The 14,185-nt window shown below is 38.1% G+C and overlaps 1 protein-coding gene across 1 annotated transcript in view; it reads right to left on the bottom strand.

The window, feature by feature from the left end:
- The window catches only part of tbc1d5 (TBC1 domain family, member 5), a 377,143-nt gene that overhangs the window by 92,716 nt on the left and 270,242 nt on the right, over positions 1-14,185 (bottom strand). Inside the window, exons 15-16 of the mRNA XM_052015950.1 lie at positions 13,781-13,923; positions 6,471-6,577 (exon numbers count right to left, since the gene is read on the bottom strand). Of these exons, the coding sequence (XP_051871910.1) occupies positions 6,471-6,577; positions 13,781-13,923 (250 nt within the window). The remainder of the gene's footprint in view (positions 1-6,470; positions 6,578-13,780; positions 13,924-14,185) is intronic.

Genomic DNA, 14,185 nt, shown 5'->3' with positions numbered 1-14,185 from the left:
TCATTCTGCGAAGCTCTGGCCTTGCTGATCAGGTCCAGGTATGCTTGGCCTGCAAGGTCTGCCTTTCAAAAATAAAATGTGGATGTTGGAAATCTGAAATCAAAAACCCAAAATGCTGTTATCTGAAGTCGTGAAACTCAGTGTTAATTCTGAAAGGCTGTAATGTGCCTGATTAGATGATGAGTTTTGTTAAGCGCACCAGCACCTCTACTTCCTCAGGAGGCTAAAGAAATTTGGCATGTCCCCTTTGAACCTCACCAATTTTTATAGATGCACCAGAGAAAGCATCCTATCCGGATGCACCACAGCTTGGTATGGCAACTGCTCTGCCTGAGACCACAAGAAACTGCAGAGAATTGTGAACACAGCTCAGCACATCACAAAATCCAGCAGCCTCCCCTCCACGGACTCTGTCTACACTTCATGCTGCCTCGATAATGCAGCCAACATAATTAAAGACCCTACCCACCCTGGACATTCTCTCTTCTTCCCCCTCCTATCGGGCAGAAGATACAAAGCCCTGAAAGCACGTACCAGCAGGCTCAAGGACAGCTTCTATCCTGTTGTTGTAAGACTATTGAATGGTCCCCTTGTGCAATAAGATGAGCTCTTGACCTCACAATCTACCTTGTCATGGCCTTGCACCTTATTGTCTGCCTGCACTGCACTTTCTCTGTAACTGTAACACTTTATTCTGCATTCTGTTATTGTTTTCTGTTGTACTGCCTCAATGTACTGACGTAATGAAATGATCTGTATGGATGGCTTGCAAACAAAGTTTTTCACTGCACTTTGGTACATTTGACAATAATAAACTAATTTACATTAAGATGCATTGGAATAATACAGGACACAGAGGTAAGAGATGTCAGAATGGGACTGCGATGGAGAATTTAAGTGAAAGACAACTAGAAGCTTAATTGCATTCCTTCCCTTTTATTCTTTCCTCCCCTTTCTCTGCATCTTCAAAACAATTTACCTCTAATTCTTCCCAGTCCAGATAAATGGGCATCAACCTGATATGTCCACTGTTTTCTCTCCACAGATCCTGTCTAAGCTGCTCAACAATTTTGTGGTACCTGCAGTACTTTGCTACTGTTATAGAGAAAATGGGGTTGTTCTTTTGATGGCAGTGAAGTTTAAGAAGAGATCTGAAAGAGGTTTTCAATATCACGGAGAATCTTGACAGAATAAATAAGGAAAAATTGTTTTCAGTGACAGAAAATCAGTAACCAGAGGACACAGATTTGGGTTTTCCAAAGAATCAGAAGTTACAGGGATCTTTTTAAAACACTAAGCTGCTATTATAAGGAAAGCTCCATCTGAAAGGGTGGTGGAAGTATATTCAAATGTAACAATAAAATGTAAATTGGACAAATAAGGAAAAATAAGAGAATGAGGTTATTTGTATAATTCCGCAAAGGAGATGAAACTAGAATGTTAAGCTGAATGGTCTCTAACTGCATTATAAATGAATGTTTACAGGTCCTCCCCAGCTTACGTATGGCTAACTTATGTACAGTCTGTACATATGAACAAGTGCTTGGGAGACTGGTGGGATAGATTTGCTGCAGGACTGCAGGCACCTTCTGCCATGTAGGAACTTGGTTCGCGGCTGCATTTCCAACTTGCGAACTGTTGGGCTTGAGAACAGTTAACAGGAATGCAACACTGCCATAACCTGGGGAGGACCTATATATTAATGGATACATTTGAACTTTGAGCTCTTGAGATACTACAGATACATTATTGATACATTTAAAGTAATCATACAGATTTTATCAGGCTGCATGGCAGCAGCTGATTGTATCGATACTTTAACTCAAGGGATATAATATTTAACGTTACAATATTAACAAAAAAATCAGTAGGAGATATGCCCTTCAGGCTTCCAATGATTGAAAAAATATTGTTAAATTTTGGGAAATACATAACTCATAATATATAAATACATTACATTGGCATGTCAATATACCCCTTAAGTGAGTAATGAAGTTTATGCTTAAAAAGTGCAAAACAATGAGATTTATTAATGGGTACGACCGCTTAACTGGCAATGTCACAGATTTAATACCAGAGTTCAAAAATAATATGGGCTTTAGTTTTATTCACTTGTTATTCAATAAAGTAGCTAGTTACGATTTTCATTTTTGCAATGTGAAGCATTTGTTATCAACGGTGGTTGCCTAGCTGCATACTAAAAGGCAGCATAACCATAAATCATCAAGGTCAGCTCTTGCTGCTCTACTGCTTCTACTTCAATTATTCCTTTCAGCATAAGCTCTTTCAACATCAATATTACAATATGCTATTTACTTAAAATCAAATTTCACTGTTATACATTATTATTCTATACTTTTTAAAAACAGTAATTTCAACAATCTGGTCAAAATAAGCACCACAGCAACAGAAGTACTCTCAAAGCAGCAGTAGATGATTTACTGAGTTTTTGGTAAATCTTGGTTAAATAGTTATAAAACACTTTAAATGTTCAGCAACTATTCCAGAAAATGTTTTGATAAACTACTTTACAGAAGGAAAGCGATTGATTAAATTAATTTAGTTTATTTGTGATGAGCATAATAATAACTTCATTCACATGTATCAGTTTGTATTGGCTCAGTAATTAAGATATAAAGTTATATTTAATAAACAGAAATTTTAAAAAGAAAATGCTTAGGGAGCTACTTTTTGTTCAAAGTACTCTTCAATGTTAGAAAAAACTAATTCTCTGCCACAGACCTGAGAAACTATTTTATTCCAAAGAACAAAGTGCACTGATATATTTCCCCAGGATTGTGTAGCTATGAAGCTGTTACTGGTTTATCCAAAGTTGCAATCTCAGTAAAATCAAATGAAAAAATTCAGGGAAACGAGTTGATGATTACTGACAATGATGTGACCCGATTAATTTGTAGGGATGAAGCTCAACACAGATTCAAAATTAGGATTGAACATTAGTGTTGTTTCTAGTGTAAAAACAATAGGGTTATAGTAGTGATAGTAACTTTCCCTGTATTGACTGGGATTGCCTCTGTATAGTGCTTTTTGTAACCAGTGGTGTACCACAGGGATCGGTGCTGGGACCATTGTTGTTTGTCATATCTGATGGATGAGAACGTAGGATCACTGATTAGTAAGTTTGCTGACAGCACAAAAATTTGTGGAATAGTAAGTGAAAAGATACACAGCAACATAGATTAGTTGGAAAGTTGGGCGGAGCAGTGACAAATCAAATTTAATCCAGACAAGCGTGAGGTAATACATTTTGGGATGTCAAATACTGACAGGAAATCTACTGGATATGGCAGGGATCTCAGGAGGTGCTGATGTACAGAGGGACCTCAGGGTGCAACTTCATAGCTCCCTGAAAATAGTGACATAGGTGGATAGGGTAGTAAAGAAGGCATTCAGCATCTTGCCTTCAAAGGCCGAGGCACTGAGTATAAGGATTAGGATGTCATGTTGCAGCTGTACAAAGCATTAGTCAGGCTGCATTTGGAGTACTGTGTACAGTTCTGGTCATCACAATAGAGAAAGAATGTGGTGGCATTAGAAAGAATGCAGAAGAGATTCACCAGGATGTTGCCTGGAAAGGAGGACTTTACTTATAAGGAGCGATTGGATAAACTGGAATTATTCTCACTGGAACATAGGAGGCTGAGAGGTCACATTATATAGGTTTATAAAATTATGAGGGCATAAATAATGCAGACAGTCAGTATCTTTTTCCTAGGGTGAGTGACTCTAAAATTCGAGGGCATAGGTTTAAGGCGATAGGAGAGAAATGTAAAGGAGATCTGAGGGGCAAGTTTTTCACACTGAAGATGTTGGTTACGTGGAACGAACTGCCAGAAGAAGTGATAGAGGCAGATGCAATTACAGTGTTTAAAGGGTATTTGAGCAGGTGTTTGGATAGGAACAGAATAGAGGGATTTGGGCCTAATGTGGGCAAATGGGGTTAGTGTAAATAGGCATCACGGTCGGCATGGATGAGTTGGGCCGAAGGGCCTGTTTCTGTGCTGTAGAAAACTATGTCCCTAGTAATAATTTATCTATAAAGGTAATAATTTTATGTTAAATCAAAATATATTGAACAAAATGGGTCAAGCAAGAATTCTCTGGTCTTTGGTTCATATTTTGTCATCTGAAGCAAAGCAATGTCCCTTGAAACTGACTTCAACAAAAGCTGCCCACAAAGGTTTAGCAAACTCTAGGGCATCATTTTCTCTAATTCAAATATGACTTTCAATTTGGTGCTTTCTATAGAGGATCTTAAGTTGCTTCAAATGGGCTAATCAGCTAATTGGGTTGTAGAAGTTTTCTGGACTGGAAACAAGGAAGTAAAAAGCACAGATCATAATTCCTCTTTTAATCATTTTACAAAGAACGAAAGAAAGATTGAAACAGTTTAAGGTGGAGGCTAAAATAACTAACTTTACGTATCATTATTATTTTCAAAATCTTTATTATTTTCAAGGAATGGAGGAATGAAACTAAACCCTTCATTACCAGAGAGACTGTTCGGAAATAATTAAAAATTACTCATCAAAAGTTTAGTTACACCACATTCAACTAGGCCTAACATTTTAAACAGTCTTTACAGTGGGAGTATTGTGTAAAAAGTTGAAGTTCACATCAAATCATTGACTCTATGTGAAATACATCTGGGAAGACTGCAAACAGCACACCCTCTGGAAGAGCAGAAAATCACTGGCACCTACTTCTGGATTTGCATTTAATTGCACTTGCAGGCACCAACAGTTCTGCTTCATTACAACAGTAAATTCCTGGCCATTTTTCCTGAATGGATTACTCTCTACTGACTTTCTCTTTCATATAGGAGTTCTAAGTTTTCTTTGCATCCTTGTCCTACCCTGTTAGAAAGATAGCATTTCTTTAAAGAAAAAGTTATTTCATAAAAAATGCATTTCCTTCTTCCAGGTTGTTACTGAACAACGTACAGCATCCAACATCCAAAAAACACAGATCTACACTTCTACCTCTAATGCTACTATCAATTAAGATGAGGCACCCTAAAAAAAAATAGGTTAAGAACATAAAACAGTATGGCACAGGACACACCCTTTGGCCCACTATGTTGCGCCCAACTAATTAAACCAATGACTCCTAATTAATCTAATCCTTCTTCCCCACACATTGACAACATCCCTCCCTTCTCTGCATATTCATGTGCCTATCTACGAGTCTCTTAAACGCACCTATGTTATCTGCCTCTACCACCACCCCTGACAGTGCATTTCAGGCCCCTGCCACTCTGTGTAAAAAAAACTTGCCTCACACATCTCCTTTGTGCTTTCCCCCTCTTGGACTTGTTTCTACTCCTTTAATGCAAAGCAAAGTTCCATAAACAGTAATATGATAAATAATTTGTTTAGTGGCGTTAACCAAAATACCATGAGGACTTGCCTACTTTTTCCAAAAAAATGCCAAGGTATATTTTTACACATCAGAGAGGGCAGCTGGAACCTCAATTCAACCTGACAGTGTAGTTCAGCAATGCATTGAAATATCAGCCAAAAACATCTGTAATGGGTACGTAAACTCAATCCAATGGTTGCGAGGCAACATTGCTACCACTGAGCCAAGGCTGACACACTGAAATCACAGAACAGGCTGAACACCAAATTAATGACCATGTAGAAGCATAAAACACCAGTGAGAAGATTTTAAGAGAAAATTGCTGGAAATTGCTTATAGTTTTCATGTTAATAAGACCTATATTGTTCAGAATATGCACTTAGTAGTTTTGCTCAGAAATACATGGTTTGCTGAAAATTATACATGAGAAAATATTTTCACTCTTGACAAATAACTGATGACAGTAGGCAATAATCTTCAGTGAACAGACCACAAAGCACAGGCTATTAACCATTCAAAATGGGTGAAAACATCTCCCATTTGAAAAATAAATTTAGCTCGTGGGTATAATAAAACAAATATTGACTGCCGTTCTGAGGCTATAATTGATGAGTTATTACCCCTCTGGTTACAGATGTGCCCTCAAATGTACAATAATTCAGAAAATTTTCTTCCTTTTATAGGCCAGCAAATGACCATTGTAAAACAAGCAAACCATAGTGATGACACCACAACAATATTCTTGTTTTTCTCTCTAGTAAAACTGTTAGTAGCTGATTTTATCCCTCTTCATAGAATGTACTATTAACATATGTAATGCATATGCTTATAACATATACTCTTATATATAATATATTGTCATTTACTACGGAGATTTAAGTACAGTAATTTTAATAGCAACTGGAATTAAGAATTTTGCATGTTAATTGATTTCAATTTATTTCCTAAATATTAAACATCTCTCTCAGATTACTTATTATTTTAAATTAGGTCTCCATACATCTAAATCTCAGAGTTTAATGAACAGTATAATTCTGTAAACATCTCTTTTTCATTGAGAGCATGTACCTTAAGAAATGCTTTGTTACCTTTGGATCTCTTAAAAAGAGTGCCTTCTGGATTAAAGAATGTACATCTTCTACAGAAGGATAATGGAGAAGCAATCCAAGGCAAGTCTGATAGTTACTGGCAATTACTGAGGAAAATATAACAAAAAGAAGTGTTTTATTTAAGTAATTTGTGCACATTGTATATATACTTACACAAATATTTGCAAATCTTTACTAACTATAGTAGACAGAGAAATTATGAACTAAAAACGCAAAGCATTGAAGGCTTTTGTCCAACTGATTTGCTTTGGCAGGAAAACATTCTGCATCATATTCTTCACACAAATGACAAAATATGGTGTACATGGTGCTATATTTGCAAACTAGCTTTGCTTAAAGATAATGCCACTTTATACAATAAGTAGAGATACACTGGTGTAATACAAAATCACAGAAAACTATCACTGGCTTTCCTCATAATCCTGGAGTCCTTCAATATGTTTTGTTTAGGTGTTCTGTTAACTATCTGACAATATTTCAGCAGAGGTTATTACTGTACTATCTTAAAAGCAGTTTGTTAAAAAGATGGGAATAAAAACATTTACGGCAATGTTATACATTCTGACTGCAGTTGCTTACTTTTTGTCATTGCAGACCTTGATATTTAAAAATTATGAGCAAAAGTAGTAAGTGATTGGAACAAATAATTATATTCTACTGTGAGAACCACTTCATCATCTTCACTTCCTTTCTGATCCGACAGCTTGTAATTTCATACATCTGGTTTCATTTGTGAAGCACTCGCTTATCGTGCTCAGTCTTCCATAATACTTTTGTTCTCTTGTGACCATTTACTGTACTTTTTGTGAAAGTCATTAAAGCCAAAAACACATGGTACATTAATAATGTAAGTTAGTGCTTTCTGCGTGCTAAACTACACAGTGCAGCATCTTTACAAAACTTAGATGATTATAGTTTACTTATGATCTTGACATTTGAAAGCAATATTAATAAAACAGCAATTGAATCGGTCAGAAGCATGTTTTGATATTTAATCTGCCAAACATCTGGAGTATTTGTAAATATGAATATTGCCTAAGGTTATAAAAATAAAGCCATAAGATATCAATCTTTATTAAAGTCTGCTTTTAATCTTATTCTCTAAGAGTATATACACATCAGACAAAAGCTATGCTATATTTATATAACAGGACATACAGGGGACTGAGTTATTTGCATCAGGTCGGAATGATTAGTCACAAGGTGGCAGTCTTCCACATAACAATGTACACGCAACATCAACTTTCTTAGATTCATTCGTATTAATTGACTCTCAAGTTTATTTCTCATTCTTATATAATCATTCCATGAGCATAATCATGCACTTGAAGCTCATGAAATAGGTGGGTCACTGTCAGCTTTGATAAAACAAAATTGTCTTAATGACAGAAAATAGCACGTCATAATAAATGGTTGTTTTTCAGACTGGAGGAGAGTTGACAGTGGTATTTCCCAAGGGTTAATGGTAAGATCATTTGTTTTGGATATATACAAATTACTTGGATATTGGAATATCCAATAAAATTGCAAAATTTGACTACAATGCCAAACCTAGATGTGTGGATAACACTAATCAACTGAAACATGATGTAGGAATAGGCAGACAAGTAACAAATGGAATTTAATGCAGAGTGTTGTAAGATGATGATAAATGGATAGGGAGAAGTAATTTAATGGGACAGTTTTAAAGAATGTGAAGGAACAGAAGGACTTGGGGATTCACATACATAGATGTGAAGGTACATACATAGAAGATGGCAGGACATATTGAGAGAGTAATTAGCAAAGCATATGGGATCTTGGGCTTCATAAATGGAGGTAATGATTAGAAAAGCAGATAAGTTATGCTTTATAGAACTCTAGTTAGGCCATAACCAGACAACTGCACTCAGTTTTGGTCACCACACTTAGGAAGGATGTGAAGGTATTTGAGCATGTAGAGGAGATTTAACCAGATGGTCCCTAGGAAGAGGGATGTCTGTTACAGGTTGGAGAAGCTGGGGGTGTTTCCTTTCGCTCAAGGAGCAATTTTGGGGAGATTTGATAGAAATGAACAAGATAATGACAGGTAGACAAAATAAAGCTGGTCCCATCAACTCATGGTACTTGGACCAGGTGAGGACACAGAATTAAGGTTTTGGGCAAGAGATCCCTGGGGATGTGAGGAAGAATTTTTTTTTAAAACATGAACACAGTGAACGGCAAAGACCTGGAACCCATTACTAATGAGGGTGATGGAAGGGAGCCATCAATGATTTCAAATGGAAACTGGATATGTGCTCGGAGGAAGTAAACTTGCAGGCTATAGGGATAGATTGGAAGGATTGACTGGATTGCTATACCAAAAGTCTGCATGGACTCAAGTATATAAGAAATGGGAGCAGGAGTAGGTCATCTGGTCCGTCGAGCCTGCTCTGCCGTTCAATAAGATCATGGCTGATCTGTCCGTGGACTCAGCTCCACCTACCTGCCTTTTCCCCATAACCCTTAATTCCCCTACTATGCAAACATCTATTTAACTGTAGATTAGATACTAAAAGGGCTAAAGTGTTTTTTCTGGCCATAAAGACTCTATGAAGATAATTACTAATAACACTGCTTCCCATCCCTGAAACTTGGAGTGGAAAACTCTTTCTCTTGCATTCCAAAGATGAGACCAATGCTGTAATATGAAGCCTGCTACACATCAATAAGCTACTTTATTTAACAATGGGCTGAATGTACAGATTAGCAGTTAGGATCACACTCATTTAATTCAATTAGCACAGTTTAGCTGTGTATAATAATACAAAATAAAGAAAATGCTACCCTAGAGCAGTGTGTCATCTTGACCTATGCTAAATAATTATCAATAATCAATAATCTCCCAGTAATTACACTAACTAAAGGCCACAGGTTCACCTCTGCCCGAATGGAAAAAATCTCATCTCAGTCTGACCCATCAGCCAGGGGAAATATCCTACCCACAAACAGAATTCTGTGTGCTTCCACGACAACACCTCTTATTCTTCTAAACTCAAGAGCTGAAATGACCAATTTTCTTCTCATAGGGCAGTCCTGCCAGCCTGGAAATCAGTCAGGTAAAACCTTGTTGCACTCCCTGTATGGCAAGTATTTCCTTTCTTAGGTAAGGAAAACAAAACTGCACATAGGATTTAGAGGTTGCACTAAGGCCATGTATAATTGTAGCACGACATCCTTTATCTTGCAAAGGTGGCCAATGCTCCACTTGCCTTCTTAACTGCTTGCTGCATCTCTATGTTTGTTTTCAATGATGGGTGCACAATGCCATCCAGGTCTCTTTGTACACAAACATTTCCTGATCTTTCACTATTTAAACAATAGAATAATTGTCTGCCTTTTTGTTTCTTCTACCAAAGTGTGTAACATCACATTTATCTGCAATGTACTCCATTGCTCAAGTATTTGCCCACTCTAAACCACATTGAAGCTTCTTTGAATCCTCCTCACAGCTCACAATCCTACCCAGTTTTGTGTTGTTATCAAACATCGATTTTGCTTTCCTCATCCAAATCATTGACATAAATTGTGAATAGCTGGGGCACCAAATACTGGTCTCTGCAGAACCTAATTAGTCTCTGACTGGCATCCTGAGAAAGAACTTAAGAAAATAGGAGCAGGAGTACGCTTTTGGCCCCTCATACCTGCCCTGCCATTCAAAATGATCATGGCGGATCTGCCCAGGGTTCATCTCTTTTTCTGTGCCAGTCCCAGACCTTATTTATCTTTAAATACCCCCAAAAATCTAATCTCCACAATCATCTGCAGTATTGAGTTCCAGAGGTTCACCATCCTCTGTGAGAAGTTGTTCCTGCACACCTCCGTTTTAAATGACTGCCCCCTATAATATTCCCTCATTTGGAATTCTCTCATTAGTGGAGAACTTCTTGGCATTTACCCTGTTATGTCCCCTCTCACGTTTCAATAAGATCATCCCTCATTCTTGTCAACTCCAAAGAATATACACTTAGTTGCTTTAGCTGCTCGTGATAGGACAATTCTCTCATCCCAGGAATTAGCATGGTGAAGCTCTTTTGGATCGTCTACACAGCCAGCATGTCATTTTTAAATAAGGGGGCAAAAACTGTGCAGAGTCCTCTGGGTGAGGCCAGACCAGTACCCTGTGGAATTGTAACAACACTTCCCTATTTCTAAAGTTCAGCCCTCTTGCAATAAAAGGCCATTGTGCCACTTACCCTCCTAACCACTTGCTGCACCTGCTGCTATGTTTTTGTGATTTGTGAACAAGAACACCTAGAAAGAGTCATAGAATCAGACAGCACAGAAACAGGCCCATTGGCCCAATTCAACCATGCCTACCAAGTTACCTACCTGAGCTTGTCCCATCAGCCTGTGTTTGGCCTGTATCTCTCTGAACCTTTCCTATCCATGTACCTGTCTAAATTTCTTTTAAACTTTGTAATTGTACCAACCTCTACCACTTCCTCTGGCAGCTCATACCACATATCCATGTGTGAAAAGCTGTCCCCCAGGTTCCCTCTAAATCTTTCCCCTTTCACCTTCAACCTATGCCCCCTAGTTTTAGACTCTCCTACCCTGGAAAAAAGACTGTGGCCATTCACCTTATCTATGCCCCTGAATGTTTTATATATCTCTATAAGGTCACCCTCAGCCTCCTACACTCCTGGGAAAAAAAGCCTCAACCTATCCAGTATCTCCCTATAACTCAAGCCCTCCGGTCCCAGTAACAAGCTTGTGAACCTTTTCTGCACCCTTTCCAGCTTAAGGACATCCATTCTATAGCTAGGCAACCAGAAATGCACACAATACTCCAAGTGCAGTTTCACCAATGTCTCGTACAGCTGGAAAGGCAAGCGTGCCAAATGACTTCTTCACCACTCTGTTTACCTGTGTTGCTACATTCAGGGAATCCTGTAAATGTAACCCAAGGTCCTTCTGTTCTACAACACTGTCCAGTGCCCTACCACTTACTGTGTGAGTCCTGCCCGAGTTTAACTTCCCAAAAGGCAAAACTTCATACTTGTCTGAGTTAAATTCCATCTGCCATTCCTTGGCCCAGTTTCCCAGTTAATCTAGATCCTGTTGTCATCGTTGATAACCTTCTTCACTGTCTATTATACCACCATTTTGGTGTCATCCACAAAATTATTAACCATGCCAACTACATTCTCATCCAAATCTTTAACACAGAAGACTAACAACAGTGGGCCCAGCATTGACCTCTGCTGCACATCACTGGGCACAGGCCTCCAATCTGAAAAACAACCCTCTGACTCCTACCACCAAGCCAATTTTGTATCCAATTAACTAGCTCATCCTGGACCCCATGTGATCCAACCTTCTGGACCAGCCTACCATTGTCAAAGGCCTTGCTAAAAATCCACATTGACAACATCCATCGTCCTGCCTTTGTCAATTCTCTTGATGACTGCTTCAAAAAACTCAATTCAAATTTGTGAACCATGATTTCCCATGCACAAAACTATGCTGATTATAAAATGCAGGTAGATCCTGTCACTTGAATCCCCTCCAGTAACTTTCCCACCACTGATGCCAGGTTCACTGGCCTGTAGTTCTCTGGCTTATCCTTGCAGCCCTTCTTAAATAAAAACACAGTCACCTTCCAGTCTTCTTGTACCTCACTCATGGCTAACGATGAAACAAATATCTCTGCTAGGGCCCCAACAATTTCTTCCCTGGCTTTGCACAATGTCCTTGGATACTCTTGGTCAGGGATTACATCTCTTTATGTGCTTTAAGACAGCCAGCAGCTCCTCTTTTGTAATGTGGATATATTTCAAGATATGTCTGTACTGCCATCATCTGCAATCTTTCTCCATTTAGATAAGATTCTTTTAGATTCCTCTTACTGAAGTGCATAACTTCACACTTTTCCACATTAAACTTCATTTGCCAAGTTTTCACTCACTCAGTCACTCACTCAACTATATCTATATTTTGTTGCAGCATCATGATACCTTCACCGCAACATGCCTTTCTGCCTATTTTTGTGACTTTGGCAAAACTTGGACATTTTGCACTCTGCCCCATCCTCCAAATCATTGATATTAATCAGAAATAATTGAGTGCCAAGAACTGATGCTTCGGGCACTAGTTACATCCTTCCCACCTAAAAAAAACCCTGCATATCCTGACTATTTGTCTTCTATGTAATAACCAATCTTCAACTCATGCTAACAAACCTAATGCCATGTGCTCCTGTTTTGTGCACCAGCCTTCCATATGGCACCTTCTCAAATGCCTTCTGAAAATCTAAATTCACTAAGTCTATGAGTCCCCTTCTATCAGCTATTTGATATATCCTTGGAAAAACTCCAGCAAATTTGTCAACAATGATTTGCCCTTCATAAAACCACGTTGACTTGGTTTGATTACATTAAGCTTCTCTAAATGACTAGCTACTTCTTCCTTGATTATAGACTCCAGCATCTTGCCAATATCAGATCTTAAGGTAACAGGCTATAGTTACTTGGTTTTTACCTTCCTTGCTTCTTGAACAAACCATTTCCAAACTGTTAGTATCCTCCTGGAATACTTCAGTCTATGGCTCTACTACTCTTTAGCCGCTGTCTTTAAAACCCTTGGGGTGACTTGTCTGCCTTTTGTCCAATTACTTTTTCTAATACCTTGTCCCTTGTGATAGTGAGGCAGTTGTAGTTCCCACATTCATTCCTTAAGGACCCGGCAAAAAAAATTAATAACTGACCCATTCTTGTTGCACAGTACCCAATCTAAGATGGCCTGTTCCTTAGTTGGCTTCCAACATACTGGTTTAAAAAAAATACATCATACACATTCCTGGAATTCAATCCCTGAGCATTATTGCTAATTTGTTTCGATTAAAGTCAGCTACTTTCACTGCTCAACCATTTTTACGTACCTTTGTAATTTCCCATTTGATGCCACCCCTACTTTACCACTACCATCTGGCGGCCTACTGATAAGGTCTTGGTGCTTCTTAGCTCCACCCAAACAGATTCTATATCTTGATTTTCTGAGCCAATATCCTTTCTCATCATTGCTCTTCTTTCGTACTTTACTAACAATGCCACCCACACTTGTTCTATTTTGACTATACTTTCTAAATATTGAATATTCTTGAAAATTCAGCTTCCAGCATTGATCACTCTGTGGTCATGTCTCTGGAATGGCAATTATGTTGTATCCAATTCCAACACTGAAATAAAGTATTTCTTAAAGTATCTCACAATTCTTATTTTAGCATTGACACTATGTGAAAGTATTATAGGTGTGCATATACTTACAGACATCCCTTATGTATAACATCATTGCTAGAAAAATATAATCAACTAAATCCAGGGTGACACTGTCAGCAAATAATGTATCCCAGATCACCAAGAGATCCTGAAGAGGAAATTCTCGTCCAAACAAGAGTCTGACCCATCGTCTGTAAAAGTGAAACAATTATAGTATTATTAAAAATACTAATCTATGTGGACTACATTGCAGAGATGTTCAATATGTTGAAAGAACGGAGCAAACGCAATCTTTACTAAAAGTTATAAATGTATGTTGTACCTTTTGATATATTCACCATAAAACTTCTACCTGTGCTGAAAGCACAGGCTAGTAATCATAATCTGTAGTTCACTATCTAAATTATGGCTTCTTCTCTAACTCTCCTAACTGATCAGCATCTGTTCTAGTAT

Source organism: Pristis pectinata, chromosome 5 (assembly GCF_009764475.1).
Source record: "Pristis pectinata isolate sPriPec2 chromosome 5, sPriPec2.1.pri, whole genome shotgun sequence".
Taxonomy (NCBI): domain Eukaryota; kingdom Metazoa; phylum Chordata; class Chondrichthyes; order Rhinopristiformes; family Pristidae; genus Pristis; species Pristis pectinata.
This window is presented reverse-complemented; position numbering and strand designations above follow the sequence as displayed.